Here is a 22,107-nt window from a genome sequence, read left to right on the forward strand (position 1 = left end):
TATGTACTTAATCTCTTTGCAGGATTCAGGATCACTGTGGTGATCGCGATACTCCTGACAGTTTTGTTCCCTCCTCTTCTCCTGAAAGTGTGATTGGTCTGGCAGTGAGCAGATATCCAGATTTGTCCTTAGTCAAAGAAGAGCCTCCAGAACCTGTGCCTTCCCCGATCATTCCAATTCTTCCTAGCAATATTGGGAAAAGTAAGGAAAAGAAAAAAACCTTTTTTCTTTTTAATATACTGATTTACTAATCAAATAGTATTATTTTGAAGAGTCATTAACTGTCTTATTTTCTTCTTCTTCTCCTTCCCTTTTTACCACCCTCTTAAGGTTCAGAATCTAGGAGGAATGACATCAAAACTGAGCCAGGCACTTTATTTTTCACATCACCTTTTGGTGCATCCCCAAATGGTCCCAGATCGAGTCTTATATCTGTAGCAATTACCCTGCATCCCACAGCTGCTGAGGTAAAATGATGAAGTGACTTTGAAAAAAACATTATAGCTCTCTCCTTATTTTTAAAGATATATCTAGTGGCATTTAATGAAATACGTACAATAGGATCAATGAGGATAAAAGATCAAAGTTAGAGGTAGGACTGATACTCACTGACATCGCAGCTGCCCCCGATTACTATAATAATTGTTAACTATCTCATTCTATGCCAACACATAAAGGACAAAACCAGGTAGCACTCGCATCTTTTTAGTATATGTGCTGTGAAGGCAAGCAGCGCATTCTCATCTTTTCATAATAAAAGTCTATTTTAAAGAGCCATTTAGAGGAAAATCTTCTCATAACTCTGAACAAAATTTAGCAAAGAAGCAAGTTTTACAGAAGAAAGAGAAATATATTCTTGAGGTATCAGTTGTAAGTGATAGTTGTGGGGGTTTTGTTCTAAAACATTTTGTCCATCTGCATAATATAGCAACAGCACATAGTAATAGCACAACGTTTGAGCATTTGTGCATTGTTTAGACCTTTGCCTGGAGTTAGACAGAATCCACTTGAAATAAGTTTACAGGCTAACTGTAAAAGCTGATAAGATTTAATGCATTTTGTGAAGTTATGTCTTTTATCTGTTAGAAAATAGACTATATAAGATATTTTAATATGGGCTGCGATAAGAGTTGTACAAGTCCCCAATAAAATGATTTTTTACAAAAAAAGATAAAGCTTTCATAAATATTTAGTGTTCATTGAAAAACCTCTGTGAGGATTTCTGTTTATGTAAACTTTATTTGAATATTGATCCATTAAAACATATTTTTCCTGAGACCCCCTTTAAGTCTAAATAATAATTGTTGGTATATCATGAAGGTGGCATTTCCCCATAAATTCCCCCATTTCCCCATAAATATTCCTCGTATGTGATTCTCTGTTGGCTTCTAAGTGGATTACACCGTGCTTTCATTTTGCTTTAGAACATTAGCAATGTTGTGGCTGCATTTTCCGATCTTCTTCACGTACGAATTCCTAACAGCTATGAGGTTAGTAATGCTCCAGATGTCCCTTCCATGGGCTTGGTCAATAGCCACAGAATAAACCCAGGTTTGGAGTATCGGCAGCACTTCCTTCTTCGTGGGCCTCCGCCATCATCTACAAACCCTCCCAGATTAGCAAGTTCTTATCATCTAAAGCAGCCTACTATACCATTTCCTCCAACAAGCAATGGTGAGTTAGTTTACGTTTTCTTAAATGCATTCTTGATTAAAACATCAAAGTGTGGTGTGTGGTGGGGTTATATTTCAGTCTTTAACCAGAAACGGGTAATATGTTGGGGCCTGAATCTTGGTAAATTAACGCTTTTGTTTTGTATGTTGATTGATAGATATAGCTATATATCTATGTATAGACATGATCATGCTGACCATGTATTGTAAAAAATATTGTAAAAAGACCATGACTTTCTTACCCTTAAACATCTTTTGTTCCTCTACATGTTCCCAAACCACCCATCCCAATTTTTTGTTTGCTTTATGTTGTACAGATAAGGCTGGCAACTTTTACTGTTCTTTTTTCTTTGTCTTCTGCATCCTCTGCCATCACTTACTACTCTTTTCTATCTGCAGCATCTCTACAAGGCCATTATTTTCTCACTAGATGTGCTTGTATCTCCCCGTGCTTAAAAAATTAGGAAAACTATCTCAGACATACCTAAGCATAGCTTTCTTTCCTGTCTCCCTGGATTTCTGAGGATAAAGATCCTTAAGGCCTCGCTCTCTCCTTAATTACAGGTTTCTTTATCTTGTTTCCATCCTTACCTAACTGCTAGCATATACCAGCTTACAAGTTATCATCTTTGAACCTACTTCGGAGATTTCCTTTGTTACATCTTAATCTCAGCCTCTGCTTCTTTTATTCTGATTTTCTTCTCCATTCTACCTTTACACACCCTGCAACAGCCACACAACATCATTAAATCATGTTCTGGTGTCTGACTCTTCATTTACATTTACATTTACTTCTTGGCTTTGGATGTAAATTCTTCTTTGACTAAGTCATAGTGCTTTAAAACTCAGGTACACACTGTGAGTTGGAATCAACTTGATGGCAGTGAGTTTTTTCACTACACATACCACTTCATCGTTTTTTGTATCATCTTAACCTGCAAGCAGAAATAATACCTCTTCCCCCACCCCTACCCACACATATACACACTAACTTTGTACTTAGACTGAATAGTAATATATCTTTGGTAATTTTATTTTGTTGGAGATATTTTATATGCTAGAACAAATATCATAGCTGTTTAAAATAGACATGATTTTTTTATTTGTACCCAGTGTCAACACATAATAGGTGTTTTACAGTCAATTGCTTGTAAGATAAAACTTTAATTAATTAACACAGGTTAATACAAGGTACTTATAATGAACCATGTGGTACTACATTGGCATAGTATTATATTACATTGTATAAGTAAGTTCTTGTTTCAATATTCAGTTCTAATTATTAATAAAAGTCTGTTACTTTTAGGTCTTACTGGATATAAGGATTCGAATCATAGTATTACAGAAAGTTCACTGAGACCACAGTGGTGTTGTCACTGTAAAGTGGTAATTCTGGGCAGTGGTGTGCGGAAATCTTTCAAAGATCTAAACTTTATGAGCAAGGTATTTTAATCTCCCATTTATAATTCTATTCCCTACCTCCAGAAAGAGTCTATTGGATTTTACTCCTGTATCATAAAAAGTCAATTTATGGTAGAATAAAATATGTATACAATATATATTCTGTAGTCACAACAGTATCTATTATACTTATGACAATAAAACCAAATAGCTACAACCTTTTACAACAAATTAGATTGTGTAAGGACAACATGTTTTTTTAAATAGAGTTATTATGACAGTGTAGGGTGTGAGTTTTTTTGGTAAATTTATTTCTCTTTGGCTAAATTATTTGATGGTAAACATTGAGGCAACCTAACTTTTTACTTAAAAAAACAAAACACTTCATTGTGAATATAGCATAAAAATCAACCATGTGCTCACGTAAACAGAGTTCACTCAGTGAAGAAATCAATTTGTACAAAGCAACAATTCATGGATTGCCACTTGCAATTGGATTATACTCACATAAACTACTCATCTCAACAATACCTTAAATTCTGTGTCATTGGATTGGGTATTGATTTTATCAGTGCACTTGCCTTATATACCTCAGGGGGATGATGGACATTGTTTTTCATTTTTGTTTCTTTGGTATTTTATTTTTTGCCTTTTGTTTGTTTTGTTTTTGTCTTCATCTGACCACCAAAATAAACCAGAGTCGTTTATAACCCGTGGACAAGCAGGTGGACTCTAAGTTTCCACATAATTCTAGCCCCTATCCGAGAATAGTTCATTTTTATAACATGGCCCTGCTAATACTCACCTTCATGTAGAGATCACTGAAGATAAGGGTGCTACAGCAAAGTGTGGTAAAGAAAGTAGATGGTACCTGCCTACCAATCAGAATAGTATCTGAGGTCTTAAAGGATTATAATCAAACAAGCAACTATCTAAGGCAGGCGTCCTCAAACTACGGCCCGCGGGCCACATGCGGCCCACCAAGGACATTTATCTGGCCCGCTGGGTGTTTTTGCCCCATTTTTTTTAATTTCAAAATAAGATATGTGCAGTACGCATAGGAATTTGTTCATAGTTTTTTTAAAACTATAGTCCGGCTCTGCAACGGGTCTGAGGGACAGTGAACTGGCCCCCTGTTTAAAAAGTTTGAGGACCCCTGATCTAAGTCCACATGGAAGAAGCACACCAACCAGCCGGTGTGATCCAAAGATGACAATAACAAAATCCAATATGATAAAGGGAAAAGTGTCGGATCCAATTTGTAGAAGGCTTTTGAGGACAGTGGGATCCCCAAACCCATCTGCAGATTATCTAGTCAGGCTAAGCCTCAGGCAGATCCCCTCTAGTCATAAGCCAGGTGCCCAATAGCTTTAGCATCAGATAGAGATTATTGATGATGGTGAATAGAACCATGGTATAGTACAATACTTGGTCAGTTGGCCTCCCTCTTTATCTAATCTGAATTTGCTCTAGGCTCAAATATTTCTTGCTTGTTTCCTAACAGAATTTCTTCTCTGGCATCTTAAATACAGATTTTCTTTCTTATTCTTTATTTTTATTTTTATCTTATTATTATTTTCTTATTTGTTTTGTTTTTTTATTGTTTCTGTTGGGTTTCTCAGTTTGTGAAGGACAGAAGGAGTAGATGCATAAAGACAATAGCTAATGCAGTGGTTTATCAGGGATGTGGGGGATTTGGGTAGCAAACAATGAATGCAGAAAGGAGAAGGGAACATTAGAACTGATTGTGATGTTATACATACAATTCTTTTTTAAAGCAATTTCACTACGGAAGTATAGGATATGTGGATATTATCAAGAAAACTGCTAAAAAAAAAGAAAAAGAAAACAAACTTGATCAATAGTTACCATGGGTGAAAGAGGAAGAGTTTTTCCTCAGGGTCTATTGAGTTTATGTTAATGGTGGTGGAATAATTTGGAAAAGTATGTCACAAATTCTGTGATTGTGGCTTGTTGAGATCCCCATGCTTGCTTTTCTCTTTGATTTTCAGGATTCTCGAGAAAACTCCAGTAGAAGGGAGAAGGAAATTGTCTTCTGTAGTAATAACTGCTTTATCCTTTACTCATCAACTGCTCAAGCAAAAAACTCAGAATGCAAGGTAAAACCAGGACATTTTGAATTCCATATGCAATCCATAATGAGTGGTTTCCACATTCTGGGCATACAATAGTGACTGCTGTTCGTTTGTGCTGTCAAGTCCGTTTGTACGACACTGTGTGTGACAGAGTAGAACTGGCCCATAGGGTCTCCCAAGCTTTAGGCAACCTACGATGCACAGATGACACACCATGCTCCCTAAAAGCAGAGGACTTGAAACACTTGCTAAAAACGATCAAAGTGTGCAGTCAACAGTACGGATTATACCTCAATGTAAGGACAATTAAAATACAACTGGATTAGTCGGCAACATTATGATAAAGAAAAGATTGGTGTGTCAAGGATTTGATTTTAATTGAATTCATAGTTAAAGCCCATGGAGGCAGCAGTCAAAAACTGAAGCGACAAATACAGTGGGACAGTCTGATGCAAAAATCTTGTTTAACGTGTTAAAGAGCAAGTTTGCCATTGTGAGGACTAAGGCGTACACCTGACCAGAGCCATGGTTTTTCAGTAGCTCAATCTGCATGTGAAAGCTGGACAAGGATAAAGAAATTGGTAGCTTTGAATTAACATGTTTGCTAATTATATTAAAAATCCATGGACTGCCAGAAGAATAAGCAAAGCTCTCTTGGAAGAAGTGCAGCTAGAATGCTCCTTAGAAGCATTCGTCTCACATACTTTGGATATGTTATCAGTAGGGACTAGTCCCTGGAGATGGACATGTTTAGTAAAGGGTCAGCAAAAAAGTAAGGGAAACCCCTCAGCAAGATGGCTTGACACAGTGACTGCAACAGTGGGTCCAGCAGTTAGGTCGATGGTGCAGGCCAGGCGGTGTTTGATTCTGTTGTACGTAGGGCGGCTGTGAAACAGAAGCAATGTGACAGCACCCAACTGCAACCTTTGAGAAGCACGTCAGCAGGTCTTCTCCGCCATGGCGCACTAGTGAGGTCACACTGCCGACCCTTAGTTAGCAGTCAGGTTTACCCTTAATGCTCTCATGTCTTTCATAGGACTCTGTTAGGAAGTCTTAAGTAGATACTAGCCACGTTGAGAAAGATGTTATAAAAATACTGGATCATGCTGTTATTTTCAATTAACTAACTTTACAGCAGTGAGTGGACAGATTTTATTTATAGTTTAAAAACAATTGGGAAAAACTAATACTAAAATCTTTCATTTTACTCATTTAAGTTTAAATGTCTTAAAGTAACAGTTATTTTCAAATTTTATTGATCTTATCCCAATAAAAAGTTCTTATTCTAAAACAAAATTTGTCTGTTTATCTATTCTAAGAGAAAATATTTTTGCTCAAACCATAGGGAAAAGAGTCTAATTTCATATTATGTAATTGAAATGTGCTTGATTCAAAAAAAATATTTTTAATCGCGCTTTAAAGGAAGTTTTTCCTATACCATAATCTTGGTATAGTAATTTTGGAAAAGGACATCATGCTTAGTAAAATAGAGAGTCAGCAAAAAAGAGGAAGAGCCTTGACAAGCTGGATTGATAAAGTGGCTGCAACAAGAGGTTCAGACACAGGAACAATCTTTAGAATGGTGCAGGACCAGGCACTGTTTCTTTCTCTGGCATAAGGGGTTGCTATGCATCAGCACTCCGTAGTAACCGAATATCATCAGCCCTGCCCCTGGTCCTTGTGCTACGCCTGCCGCGTGGGGAGAGTATTTTGAAGATGCTTTACTTTTTAACAGCCAGTAGTAAGTAGTTCCTGATATAATGAAATCTAAAGTATATGCCTACTACATTTACACTATTTTTTTTTCACCTTGACTTTTCCTAATTTTTTAAAAATCATTTTATTGGGAGCTCATACAGCTCTTATCACAATCCTTACATAGATTATTATGTCAAGCACATCTGTATGTTTGTTGCCATCATCATTTTCAAAACATTTTCTTTCTACTTGTAATTTTTTAAAATTGTTTTTGTTATGTGTTTTCACCAGGTAGTTTTCTTAAATCATTCTGCACTTAGGGGTTTTCCACAAGATTGGTACTTTCTCAGATACCTTGTGGAATTGGGGCTAGATGAGAAAGGGTAGGGTGGGAGGGAGGCCTGTAGGACTGGTCTTTATTAGTTTAGATTGTTCTGTATCTAAAGAGAGCAGCTCAAGCTTCTCTAGCAGCTGAACTTTTCTAGCAGCTGGATTAGAACTGAAGAACTTTAAATATGACTTGTTTACAGATAGAGGACTCCTCCTGTCTCACATTTATTGTGATTGATTGAGCCAAGATTACTGGACAGGAATTTCAGAGAGTGCCAATTACCTTACAGGAGTTTTTTGGTTCTGAAATTCTTAATTTATTTGTTTGTTGTTTTTTAAAACAACAATTTTCCATTGTATAAATTCAAGTAACTCTCTCCTTTGACAGCATGGATTTTTCTGACTTTTTCTACAGTTAGAATAGGAGGTATCCAGGAAGGTGTGAGAGCAGAATGTTCTCTCAGGTTCTAGCTTTCTATAAAAGGCTGGGGAAAGACGGGGAGGGGAGAAAGGGGGAACCACCCATCACAATGAGCAATGCATAACCCCCACCCCCCAGGGGATGAACATCAGAAACGTGGGAGAAGGTAGACAGCGGTCAGTGTAAGACATGAAAACAATAATAATTTATAAGTTATCATGGGGTCACGAGGACTCAAGTAAGAGGTAAATGTTTAGAAAATGATGATGGCAACACATGTACAAATATACTAGAAACAATTGTTATATGAAATGTTTTAAGAGCCCCCAATAAAATGATTTTTTTTAAAGGCTTGGGAAAGATCTACCCATAGTTGTCTTTCTTTGGCCAGTGTTTTCAACACCCATACATCTCCGATGTTAGCATTGACGTCTGTGCATGAAACCTTAGCATTCATTTATTGATCTTTTTCCTTAAGCTGTACTGCCCTGTTAAGTCATTAGGATTGCTTGGCTTCTTTAACGGGAATTGCTTTTAAGCCCTGTGAATTACTATTTTTTTTTAATGATTTCTTTCTATTGCCTAGGAATCCATTCCTCTGTTACCACAATCACCTATAAAAGAAGCGTCTTCCAAAGCATTCCATCAGTACAGTAACAACATCTCCACCTTAGATGTACATTGTCTCCCACAACTTCAGGAAAGACTATCTCCTCCTACATCACCTCCAATCACTTTCCCTCCTGCTTTTGAAGCAGCCAAAGTAGAGGCAAAGCCAGATGAACTCAAGGTAACAGTCAAGTTAAAACCCCGACTAAGAACTGTACAAGGTACATTTGATGACTATAAGCCTTTAAATAAAAAGTGGAGAGGAATGAAGTGGAAGAAATGGAGTATCCATATTGTCATCCCCAAAGGAACATTCAAGCCACCTTGTGAGGATGAAATTGATGAATTTCTACAGAAATTGGGGACTTCCCTTAAACCTGATCCTGTGCCCAAAGACTACAGGAAATGTTGCTTTTGTCATGAAGAAGGTGATGGGTTGACAGATGGACCGGCAAGGTTGCTTAACCTTGACTTAGATCTGTGGGTCCATTTGAATTGTGCACTGTGGTCCACAGAGGTCTATGAGACCCAGGCTGGTGCCTTAATCAACGTGGAGCTAGCACTGAGGAGAGGCCTGCAAATGAAATGTGTCTTCTGCCATAAAATGGGTGCCACCAGTGGGTGTCACAGATTTCGATGCACCAACATTTACCACTTTACTTGCGCCATTAAAGCACAATGCATGTTTTTTAAGGACAAAACAATGCTTTGTCCCATGCACAAACCAAAGGGAATTCACGAGCAGGAATTAAGTTACTTTGCAGTTTTCAGGCGGGTCTATGTTCAGCGTGATGAAGTGCGGCAGATTGCTAGCATTGTGCAGCGAGGAGAGCGTGACCACACCTTTCGTGTCGGAAGCCTCATCTTCCACACGATTGGCCAGTTGCTCCCACAGCAGATGCAAGCATTTCATTCTCCTAAAGCACTCTACCCTGTGGGTTATGAAGCCAGTCGGTTGTACTGGAGCACACGCTATGCCAACCGGCGCTGTCGTTACATATGTTCCATTGAGGAGAAAGACGGGCATCCGGTGTTTGTGATCAGGATTGTGGAGCAAGGCCATGAAGATCTAATCTTATGTGACACTTCACCTAAAGGTGAGAACAGTCATTCTACGTTTCATAGAGCTGGTCTTACTGACTTAGGTGAATAAATGTTCTGTGTCTATAATCCCATGTTTTTTTCATATTCATTTTATATTTTATAACAGGTATGAAGTTTTAATTTACACGTGCAAGACTGAACTTCTTTGAATTATTGTTCCTTGATTTCTTTGCTGTATAATTTTCTAAACATTGTCAAGATGAACTCTAGTTCAGTCATATCAGTGTATATTCACAGGTAGAATTTATCAAGTAAATGAAAATGACTTGTGTATAAAGCTCACCCATCATGTACTACAAGACCCTTCTTCATAGTCTCATGTTCTAGCAGGCATGAACCACATGTAAAGCCTGTTACACTTAATTTTTACTCCCAGAGTTACTCCTATAAAGTCACTTTTATTAACACAGAAAAGGTAGAATGTTCTAAGAGACTGCTTGTGTGAAGTTTTTATCAGTTATATATGAAAAGGTTCTAATGATAATCTCAAATAATTTCACATTGTAATTTAAATTTGGTGGGAAAAAAGAATGTTTTGAAATTGGGTGGTAGCAATTGTACAATATTGCTTAATGTGACTGAGTTATGGATACATTATTTGGGAAAATAAAGAAACAATAACATTAGATTTTAAAGTGTTTATTCCAGTTAGTAGTATCTACAGGGATGTCCACTTCCCCTTTACTGCCCATCCTCCCCCGAATTTTTAATTCTTTAACATTGTCTTCTCAAAATTTTTGGTCTTTTAAAGAAATTGCTGCGGTTCAATAAAAAGTCACTACCGGGTTTATTTGATTACTACTTTAAAAGTTTAACTTGAAAGCTAAAATCTTTGTGATTCTTTACTTTTCTCATATTTTTAAACTGCATATTATTTTTCTCTCTGCTTAGCTAAGAACAAGAACTCATAATTTTTTTCCCTCCATATATAGGTGTTTGGGATAAAATTTTAGAGCCTGTGGCATGTGTGAGAAAAAAATCTGAGATGCTACAGCTTTTCCCCACTTATTTGAAAGGAGAGGATCTGTTTGGATTAACTGTCTCTGCAGTGGCACGGATAGCTGAATCAGTAAGTGGTCAAAAAGAAATTAGAATTACTTTTTCTTGTTGCACAAATCCTTTTTTCTCTATGTGACCACTTTTACATATTTTCTTACGTTCACAGTAATATTCACAGTTCAAGTAGTGAATTTGCTCTGGATTAAATACAGCCCCTTGGAAAGAAAGCAAAGTTAGGAATCCACATTCTGTGTCTAGTGCTCACTTGGTAACATAGCTAATACAATTTAGGTTCTCTTCAAGGTTAAGAGCAAGTGAGGGTAAAGGACACCAGTTTTGTTTTATCTTCTGGATATGCTGAACTGGTGAGGGTATTCGTCAACCTCTTTATTTCCCAACATTTCGTAGCACTTCACACATTTGTACCCATTCCCCAATACTTGGGTCTGTATGATGACTCTGGTGCTTTCTTCCCAAGGCAAGTAGTCACTAGGATGCAGTTGGTGTACTGGAACACAACTTTCTGCCTAAATGATTGCAAGCATATTTGTCAGTGGGTCTTAACTGTATCCATACAATATTTTTGGAAAATTTCATAATTATAAGGCATTGCTGCCAAGAATAAAAAAAATAATTGCTCTATTTGAAGAAACTGAAAGAAAACCAATAGATAATGTGCCTTATAATGATTTTAGCATAATTATTTATTTTAGTAATTATTTCCTTTAGTATAGCTTTGCCTAGGTGAAATCTTTTCTATTTATTTTACCAGAAATACATTCTGGAAAAAGCCTTAATAATATAAATTATTTTACAAGTAATCTTTGATCTGCTACCTATACCTCCAGGGCATTGAGAGTGATGTTTTTAGGTACTGCTCAGTCCACCTCAGCTCCTTAGTGACTGTAAACATAACAAACAAAGCACAGCATGGTCGTGCATCATTTTTGCGATCTTTGCTGTTTGAGCCTGTTACTGTAACCAAGGTGTCAGCTAAGCTCATTGATGATCTTCCTGTTTTCCACACACTCTATTTTATCAGTCATGATGTCCTTCTTCATGGACTGACCCCTCCTGAAGAAAAGTCTATAGTACATGAGATGGTCTCTTCAACATTTTGACTGTACTACCTCCATGACACATTTGTTTGTTCTGGCAATCTATGGTATTTTCAGTATTCTTCATACAAGGGAGCTTCAAAAAGTTCATGAAAAAATTGCATCATCTTTAAATCTCAATTTTCTACAAACTTTTAAAAATCCGTGTGTAATTCAACCCAGGTGGTACAGTGGTTACACATTGGGCCTTGATCCTCATGGTCAGTGGTTCGAAACCACCAGTGGCTCTACGGGACAAAGATTGGGCATTCTACTCCCTGAAATGTCTCAGAAACATTCCCCGCCACCACCACCCCTCCAGGCTTGCTATGAATCAGAATTGACTGCATGGCAGTGAGTTTGGTCTTTGGTGTAATTCAAAAACATCAGTAGTATACATCAGTCCTTATTCATTCTTACTTCTGCATGTCATATAAGATAATTGAAAACACAAAGGCTTGGGTAACACATATCTTAGTCTTCAAAGCAACATCTTTTCTTTTTAATATTTTTAAGAAGTCTTTTGAAACAGATTTATTCAATACAATACATTGTTTGACTTTTTTTCTTTTTAATCATTTTATTGGGCTTTTGTACAATTCATCGCAATCCATACATCCATCCATACATCCATCCATACATCCATTTTGTCAAGCACATTTGTACATTTGTTGCCATCATCATTTTCAAAACATTTTCTTGCTGCTTGAGCCCTTGGTATCAGCTTCTCATCCCACCCCCCCATGAACCCTTGATAATTTATAAGTTATAATTTTTTCATGTCTTACACTGACTGATGTCTCCCTATACCCACTTTTCTGTTGTCCGGCCCCTGGGAGGGCGTTATAGGTAGGTCATTGTGATCGATGCCCTCCTTTTTCCCCCCATATTCGTTTACCCTCTGGTATGGCTACTCTCAATATTGTTTGACTTCTTGACTGATACTTTTATGGGTGATGATTGTGGGTTCATATAAGACAAAATCCTTGACATCAGTCTTTTCTCCATATATTGTGATGATGCTGATCGATCCATTTGTAAGGATTTTTGTTTATGTTAAGTTGTCATCTATTCAGAAGACTGTAGTTTTTTAATCCCCATCAAGTGCTCTTCACTTTCAGTAGCTAGTGTTTATCATCTTTGTATCACAGCTTGTTAAGAGTACTCCTTCAATCTTGATGCTGCATTCTTTTTAATATAGTACAGTTTTTCAAATTGTTTGCTTAGCATACAAATTGAATAAGTATGATCAAAGGCTTCAACCTTGATGCACACCTTTGCTATTTCTAAATCATACAGTATCATCTTGCTCTGTTGAAACAACTGCTTGTTGGGGTGTGTACTGGTTCTGTATGAGCACAACTAAGTAGTACTCTGGAATTCCCATCCTTTGCAGTATTATCTAATATTTGTTATGCAGTGTTATCCAGTATTGTTTATGATCCACATTATTAGGTGCCTTTGCATCATCTATAAACAGATGAACAAATTTCTGGTATTCTCTGCTGTTAGCTGAGATCCATCTGGTATCAGCAGTGATAACTTTTCTGCATCCTGTTCTGAATCCAGCTTGAATTTCTGGTGGTTCCTGTCAATGTACTGCCCCAACCATTTTTAAAGTATCTTCAGGACAATTATACTTGCATGTAATATCAATGATAAATGTTTTTAATTTTCGCATTTTGTTGGGTCACCTTTCTTTGAAATAGACACAAATATAGATCTCTTCCAGTTAACTAGTCTTCCATTGTTTTTGGCATACGCAAATTAGTATTTTCAGCATTACATCCAGTAGTGTGTTGAAACATCTCAATTGGTATTCCATTAATTCCTAGAACTGGATTTTCACCAACACCTTCAGTGCAGCTCAAGCTGCTTCCTTCAATACCATTGGTTTTTTTATTAACACTACCTCTTTAAATACTTGAGTAGTGACTGATTCTTTTTGGTACAGTGACTCTGGATATTCTGTTCATCTTCCTTGATGCTTACTATGCCATCCATATCTTGCCCACATTGTTTTCAGGTACTATCAAATTTTTCTGATGCATAGTGACCCTGTGTACCACAAAATTAAAAGTCAGTCCTTGGCCAGCCTCACAATTGTTTTTAACTTTTGAGTCTATTGTTGCAGCCACTGTGTCTTTGTTACAAGCATGACATCCTTCTCTAGACACGGATCTCTCATGACAACATGCCCGTGGTACGCATGACCGAATCTCATCATCCTTGCTTCTAAATAGTGTTCTGGCTACACTTCTTCCAAGACAGGTCTGTAGGTTATTTTGGAAGTTTTTTTAATTTCAGTATTCTTTGCCAACACTATAATTCAAATTCTTTTGAGGTCTGATTTATTCACTGTCTATCTTTCACATGTATTTGAGGCAATTGAAAATACCATAACTTGGGCCAGGTGCACTTACGTCGTCAGAGTGACAGTGTTGCCCTTAGAATCCTTTAATATTAGCAACTCGAGAGTTGGAATCTTTCTCTAGTTCTTTTATCTTTCATCTTGAGAAATGCTCAATGTGTTCTTCCCTTTTGGTTTTGTAGCTCCTGGTCTTTACATATTTTATATAATGCTTTTTCTCAAGTTGCTTTTTGAAATCTACTGAGTTCTTTTACATCATTGTTTATTCTGTTCACTTTAGCTATTCTACATTCAAGAGTATGAGTCGATTCTGACATCCATGTTGGTCTGTTCTTTCTTTCCTGTCTCTTTGACTCACTGCCATTAAGTCTGCTGACTCATAGTGACTTTATAGGGCAAGGTAGAATTGCCCCTTGTGAGTTTCCAAGACTAACTTTTAATAAGAATAGGAAACCCTTTTTATATTCCTTATGTATGAGATCCTTGATATTATCCCACAAATTGTCTGTTCTTCTATCACTAGTGTTCATTGTATCATACCTGTTCTTGTTTGGTCTCTAAATTCAGGTAGGGTATCTTTTGGCTCTCAAGCACTTGTTATAAAACTTTTCGGCGAAGTTAACTGCTCGTGCTTGCTCTTACTGATAGTATTGAGCTTCTCCTTATCTCTTTCCATCATTTGATTCTTGTGTGTCCCATCTAATAAGGTCTATGGATTTAGATACTGTTGATATTGTTAGGGGGGAGGTAAAGTATTTGCAAAGGAGAAGTTATTGGTCTTGCAAAATTCTGTTATGTCATCTCCACCTTGGTTTCGATCATGAAGAGTGCATTTTCCTTTATTTCCAAGTTTTCCAATCACTAGCAAATATTAATGGAATTTCAGACTACAGAAGTCAGTAGTAGTCTTCAATAACTTCATTTTTTATTATTCGTTGGTAGGTAGTCTGTGTTCTTTGTTGTAGACATATGAATATCTTCCCGTCACTGACAGCATTGTACTACAAGAGAGCTTCTCTTTTTGATCATGAGGGTGATACCATTCCCTGGATGGTAGACCATTGGAGTGTCTGATTCAAAGTAGCCTGTATCAGTCCACTTCAGCTCATTAATACATTAGGCTATCTATCTTTCTACTTTCCATTTCATTTTTGATGACACTCAATTTTCCTAGAATCATATTTTATACATTCCATCCTCCGATTATTAATGGATATTTGCAGTGGTTTCTTTTTATTTCAAGTCATACAGATCAGCAAATGAAGATCCCAACAGCGTTGCTTCATTCCTGTCATTCATTAAGGTCAATTCTACTTTGAAGAGGCAGCTCTTCTCTAGGGTTATTTTAATGTCTTCCAAGCGGAAGAATTTATCTTCCAGCACCATACAACATGCTGCTACTGTTCATAAGTTTTTCACTGGTCAATTGGTCGACTTTTTTTTAATAACTAGATCTTCGGGTCCTTCTGAACCTTGTCCACCATGGCTGAGTCTGCTGGCATTTGAAATATTGATAGTATAACCTCCAGTATTACAATAACATGTAAAGTCATCACGGAACGCTTGTTGAAAGTGAAAATTATAAGAAATGAGAAAGTGTTGTGTAAGAATAGTGTATAAATCTTTTAGCTATAAATATTAAAAGTTCCCAATAAAAATTTAAAAGTAGGGATTAACTTTATGAAAGAACTGAATTGTGAGTTACTATACTCCCTATGTTTATGCATGTGGAAGTGATCGAATCCAAAAGGTGCATGGTCATGTGCCATTGGTTTGCTTGTGCTTATGAGTTGATTTTTTTTTTCCCAAGGAAAGTCTTCCAAGGTACTAAGTTTCGTTTTGTAATTGATTTGTATACTTAAATAGATCTGAGTACAGGCTCATGGCATTAACATAAGCAGGAATTAAAGGTACTTGTTACCAAGGAAAATGGTAAATTTTTGCCATTAGCCAGCCCAATGTTGTCCATAGTGTTGGTGAAATTTGTTGACTTCTGTCCATTTTGCTTATTTTTCAGCTACCTGGGGTTGAAGCATGTGAAAACTATACTTTCCGATACGGCCGAAATCCTCTGATGGAACTTCCCCTTGCTGTCAACCCCACAGGTTGTGCCCGTTCCGAACCTAAAATGAGTACCCATGTCAAGAGGTTTGTGTTAAGGTATTTTGTTTTAACTTCACATAGTACAGCCCAGGGTTTCTAGGCTTTTAGTGTTTTGTTTTGGGTTTTTTTTGTGTGCTTGATTTGTCTGCTGCTTACAAACCCTGTTGTCTCTGGCTGTGTATGTGCACAACTAAGTCAGAGAAAGCGCTGTGTTGTCTCTGCTAGATAGCTTACGGTGTATGTTTCTGTCAGTAAGCGGAATCAGCCTGGCTTGACACTATTCAGAGATATCTTCAGTTTTCCTTGTATTATTTTTTTTCTTGATCTGCCATTGTCTACAGGCCTCACACTTTAAACAGCACCAGCACCTCAAAATCATTTCAGAGCACGGTCACAGGAGAACTGAATGCGCCTTATAGTAAGCAGTTTGTCCACTCCAAGTCTTCTCAGTACAGGAAAATGAAGACTGAATGGAAATCCAATGTATATCTAGCCCGGTCTCGAATTCAGGTAAGGACACAGTACATTTGGGAAGAGAAGATTCTTTACTTTTTATTGTGAATTAGGTGAAGTTTTAGAAAACAAATCTAATTTCCATTCAACAATTCATTCACATTTTGTTTTATGTCATTAATTGCCTTTCCTACCCTTATCTCAATTTCTCCTTTTTTTTTTATCTGTTTCCATATCTCTTCCTTTTTTTCTGATCTTTTATTCGTTTGATCTCAAATGACTGCCCTTTTAATCTCTAAGGTGTGTATATCTCTTAAGTACTATTTTTCTCCTCTATAGACCAATCTTTATTTGGCTATAATTGGAGTCATGGCAGTAAGTTTATTTCCGGACTTCAAGGGTGACTAAGGACCATAGTCTTATGGTTTCCATCATTTTATCTAACCAAAAAACCCTGTGAGTTTTTGAACCAAGAAATCCTTAGTTGCTACCAAGTACATTGAAACAGTTTCATGGCTTCAGGAAGTAAGCCACATTCTTTAACGCATACATCTATGTATCAGCCTCCCTAGCTGATAATTCCTGAGTTACTGGGTGTCTGTCTAGCCTTTGGAGTGTGGCACTCTACTTCCCCAAATGAAAAGCAGACCCAGACTACCCACATCACTGCGTCTGAATGACCTTGTGGAGAGCAGGGAGCACTGTCGTTGCCACATGCTTGAATTGCAGAGGGATGTCTGACAACTTCAGTGAGAAAGAACAAAGAAAGTATTTTCATTGAACAATTTTAAAAGGTTGCCCCAGTTTGGGAATTTACCTTTTCGATACCTTATATTCAGGAAATCATGGCAGGTGGCCTGTGGAAGATGTTGCAGGTAAAGCCATCTACAGAGTAAGCATTTAAATGGACACTGTGGTTCATATTTATTGAGCTGCAGATCTAAATGTCCAAATGTAAAGCTCCTTGGATGTCCCAGATAGCATTGTAATGCTCTCCTTTACCAAACTTCTTCGGTCCCAAGTGTTTCGAGATACTGTACACTTGCTTCTCTCTTATTGTCTCATCATCCAACATTTTTCATTGAAATAATAATTTTAAAATTTGATCAGTTTGTGCATTGGCAGGTTATGTGTGGCAGTAATGAACACCAAGGTGCTAGGTGAGACTAGTGCTTGCTATGATGATGAAGGTTATGTGTCAACTTGGCTGGGTCATGATTCACAATATTTTGACCGCAAAGTGATGGTATAACTTGGTAGTTATGTCATTTTGGCAGTTATACAATGGCGTATCATCTTCTGTGATTTGTGCTTTGATGAATAGGGCTTCGTTTTCAAATATTAAATTATTACATATCCTGATCTCTGGAACCTAACCATGTCACTAAGTAAGGAGTGAGTGTAGACACTCACTGATATATTAATATCTATACTTTAGCATTGTTTTTATTCCTTTACAGTGATTTTAGTGGAATCTTAACTACTTGTGATCAATCTGTCCTTTTTAACTTTAAACTGTTTCTGAAAGTTGTTGTGTGTGTGTGTTTTCTCAACTCTTTCCATTTGCCCTTTCCATTCTCCATTAGAGTAATAATGTTAATGATGTAGAGAAATTCTCTATAATTTTCCACACTAATTTAAAAAAAATATTTTTTCACATATAAAAGTAGAATCTCATCGTATGCACTTTTTTGCATCTTCCTTTTCCCAAAAACAATCATAGTCTTTGTGTAATCTGGTAGTGTCAAACCTCTTCTAACTTCAAAGGAAAAAGGAGATTCAGAATAAGCCTATTGCTGGCTCCTGTGGGGTGGTAATCAGGCATACCTCCTCTCTCCCACTGTTTTCCAAGATTGTCACCAGCTGTTCCTGTAACAGCCCTCTTTCATTTGCCCAGTGCAAGATGTCATTTGAATTCTTCTCTGCTACTTCCATGGGTTTTGATTGTAGATCCAAGCAAAATAAGATGTTTAGCAATTTCATTCTTTCCCCCATTTACCATGATATTGTTTATTGGTCCCGTTTTGAGAATTTTTAGTTTCTTTATATTGAGGTATAATTTATATCTTTGATCACTATCTGTAAATGCTTCACATCCTTGCTTTCAGCAAGCAACGTTGTGTCATCTGCATATTGCAGGTTGTTAAGGAGCCTTAGGAATAAGGCTGAGCTTATTCTTATCTAGTAAAAATCTGATTACTTTTATTTTTATTTAAACTACTTATTCCTTTTTCTAGTCTTGTCAGGTTGGTCTTTCCCTTTGCTTTTAGACCTCTTTAAATATTAAGACTATTAGTCCTTTGTGCTAAATGATAAGTTGAAAATACTTTGCCATTTCTCCTAAATTTGCTTTTATTGTTTTCCCACAGATAAAAATTTGCTTTGTTTTTAGTGTAATCAAATTTTCCATTTTTTAAATATTACTGCTCATGGATTTTGAATCAATTTTAAAATTTACACATTCTGTGTTTATAATGGAAGCCAATCTTTGTTGTTGTATTTTTAACTTGGATTTTTCTTTTGTTTTATTTGTTTTTCCACTTTGAACTCACCAATCCATATGAAATTTATCCCATTTTATAGTGAGAGAAACTAATCCAATTTCTAAAAGAACAGATTCATTTACTACATTTTCTATGGTTAATGCCTCTAATTGCTTTGTTATCTGTTTCCATAAATAGTGGGCCAACTAATGTGTTTTATTTATTAGAAAACCCCAAGTCTTTCCCTATTAAATAAAGATATGCTGATTTTTCATTCATCTTATTATCAGTTGGCGGGTTTTAAAACTTTGGTTTAAGTGTAAACTACATATGGCTAGGTTTTGTTTTTAACTTCCAGCCTGTTTTTGGTGGGCACCCTTGGCCCACGGTCATCAACTGTAAGGACTAAATGCTGCATTTTACACCCAGTTTTCCCTTGATGAGCATGGAATGGTTTACATTATTTTTCCTTTTTCTTAATTTTGCATTTTTAATCAGATTACTGTTAATCTATCCTTTTTTCTTGTTAATTAGAAGGTTTGTATTTTTCCATTAATGATTATTTTTCTTTCCCCTTCTCTAATAATTACGTACATTTCCCATCGTTTGAAAATAAGATTGCTCCCATGGCCCATAGCAGACTACTTTATAAGCCCCTTTTCCTTACCCCTTTGAACTCTTTAAAATATTTTCCTTACTCTTCTACCTTCCTGATGTCTATATTTCATTAAAATTAATATTTTAATATACTCTTTCAAAATCTTGTGTTCAGCAGGACTTTAGAGTGGCAGGAAAGAAAGCAACATTTGAGTTGTCTGCCAGGCAGGTTTGTTAAGCTGTAATTCTTTTTTAATATCTTTGAAAAAGAAAACAGTAGTTAAGGGCTACACACACTGTGAGGAGTACCGTATATCTCTAGGTGAGGTGATCATATTTGACACGTAGGCATCCAGCAGACTCTAAATTACAGTGTTTTCAGGTCCAGTGTGGTTCAAACCAGAGCTCTACTGGAAGTGCTTAGTCCTCCTGTGCCCTTTGCCACTTTTCTAAGACTATTCCTGCTGAGAAAAACTCTGGATAAGAATAAAATACCATGCTTATATCTACATTTCAGAATATGCTGACATATAAAACTGGTTGTCAAGTATTTAGTTTGTTTGCCATCAAATCATATCTGGGACTGAAGAGACCAACTGCATAGATAGAATTTGGAGAAGATAATTCTAGTCGTGTCATTAAACTTATGACATTGAGTTTCCCCTACTACAGGACTGGGAAATGTTTTCCTGCCAAGGGCCATTTGGATAATTATAGCACCAAGTGTGGGCCATACTGGTCAAATCTTTTATTAACTCACTCCTTATGTGATGGCTGGAACTGTTGTTTCTCTTTGGTGAGATGTGTACTGTTAGCTGGTATTGATGATTTTGTGGGTCTCACATGACCCGTGGGCCAGACATTCTCCGCCTCTGCCCTGTTATATGCTCTAAGGTAGTTTTGGAAGGAGCATGCATCTAGGAAAACCACCCCAGGAATCACATGATGTACTCATCCTTGCTTCTCCAACATTGCCTTCTGGTCAGTTTTAGAGAATGCGAAAACACAAACCGGGACAAGAAAATACAAATTCTCTTCATGGAACCTGCCCTTAATTTTTTCAGTGTGCCACTTTTCCATAATTTGTATTACTAAAAACTTAACTATAGTGCTTGTAGTACAGAATTTACCTATGCATAAACTAGATAGCACACATCGCCAATTCCTGTACATGTGTTTTGGAATCTTGGTTAGAGCGGTGGATTTTTGTCTTCCTCAGAACTCCATTTGTTTCCAAGATAACTAGAACAAAATAGCTTAGCACATTTCTCTTTCTATGCCCTGGCATCTGCTCTTAGCCAAAAGTAAAACCAGTTTATAGAACTTTAATAGCACCTTCTAATTAGCCCCGTTTCTATTTTATTAACTTTATTTCCATGTCCAAACTTTTTGTACTGATGGTGAAAGGAAGTAATTGTCAGAGGTCATGATCCTGTTTAGTCCCTAGGGCTTCAGCATGGAGTTCTTTGGAAGATGGGATAACCTTATTATAAAAATGTAGAGATCACTATTTTGGTTGTGTCCGTGCACAGAGATGACTCTATGCACTCTATATAAGAGACTGACTTGAAAAACACATTGGGGAGAGAATGATGCGAGAGCTGTAAGAAATAAGACTTTTACATAGTTAAGGGTAAGAGCAGTGGTTCTCAACCTGTGGGTCGCGACCCCTTTGGGGGGTGGGCGACCCTTTCACAGGGGTCGCTCAATTCATAGCAGTAGCAAAATGACAGTGATGAAGTAGCAACGAAAATAATTTTATGGTTGGGGGTCACCACAACATGAACTGTATGAAAGAGTTGCGGCATTAGGAACGTTAAGAACCACTGGGTTAGAGGATAGCATATTCAATAAAACAGATCCATTTAAGGGGAATAGGGAGCTAATAATAAGTACAAGACAAAAAATGTTCTAAAATTAGCTGTGGTGGTAATTTCACAACTTTTTAACATGTTTAAATCACAGAATTGTTAGGAATTATATGTTGCTAAAACAGTTAATTTTAAAAAAATAATTTCATTCCCATAAAACTTTAAATAAAACTTGGAAAAAAGACCCAAGATACCACTCAAGGTAATAGTTTTCTATGAAAGAGAAAATGCAGATTTATTGTCAGATAATTTGGAGTTTTTTACAGAAGGATACATTTTTCTTCTTTTAATCAGGGACTGGGCCTATATGCTGCTAGAGACATAGAGAAGCACACTATGGTCATTGAATATATTGGGACTATCATCCGAAATGAAGTGGCAAATAGAAAAGAGAAACTTTATGAGTCTCAGGTAGGTATTTGATATATATGACTCTTTATGTCTCACCACATTCATCCTCTGTCCCGTGCCATCCAAGCCTCCCAAAAGGCGGGGCCAAGTTTGACCAAGGGCCACATGTGGATGTTCCTGTATTTTTCGGTTGTCTCTTTCCATCTGTCGTTTTTGGTTGGTGCTGTTGTGTTTGCACAGCTAGCGCTGCTGCCTGTCTTTTGGTGGGTGTGCTCACCCTAAACACACTGACTATAAGGACTGGCTGCTGCATTTTACTCCCGTCTCAGTGTACTTGGTAAGTAGTATGATTTTGCTCCTGTTGGTTAACAAGCTTTGATTCATTGCTTTGCACTTATGCCATGACATGGCTACCTCCAACTGTGGTTAGGAGATGGGCAAATGCTAGGT

The 22,107-nt window shown here is 37.0% G+C and overlaps 1 protein-coding gene across 1 annotated transcript in view; it reads left to right on the top strand.

Annotated features, from left to right (window-relative positions):
* The window catches only part of KMT2C (lysine methyltransferase 2C), a 270,207-nt gene that overhangs the window by 242,465 nt on the left and 5,635 nt on the right, over window positions 1-22,107 (top strand). Inside the window, exons 47-56 of the mRNA XM_045289870.1 lie at window positions 23-201; window positions 331-467; window positions 1,425-1,674; window positions 2,980-3,116; window positions 5,087-5,194; window positions 8,206-9,325; window positions 10,265-10,401; window positions 15,817-15,959; window positions 16,244-16,412; window positions 21,601-21,717. Of these exons, the coding sequence (XP_045145805.1) occupies window positions 23-201; window positions 331-467; window positions 1,425-1,674; window positions 2,980-3,116; window positions 5,087-5,194; window positions 8,206-9,325; window positions 10,265-10,401; window positions 15,817-15,959; window positions 16,244-16,412; window positions 21,601-21,717 (2,497 nt within the window). The remainder of the gene's footprint in view (window positions 1-22; window positions 202-330; window positions 468-1,424; window positions 1,675-2,979; window positions 3,117-5,086; window positions 5,195-8,205; window positions 9,326-10,264; window positions 10,402-15,816; window positions 15,960-16,243; window positions 16,413-21,600; window positions 21,718-22,107) is intronic.

This window comes from Echinops telfairi, unplaced genomic scaffold (genome assembly GCF_000313985.2).
Source record: "Echinops telfairi isolate 266 unplaced genomic scaffold, ASM31398v2 ScPeMD7_31;HRSCAF=116, whole genome shotgun sequence".
In the NCBI taxonomy this organism is placed as follows: domain Eukaryota; kingdom Metazoa; phylum Chordata; class Mammalia; order Afrosoricida; family Tenrecidae; genus Echinops; species Echinops telfairi.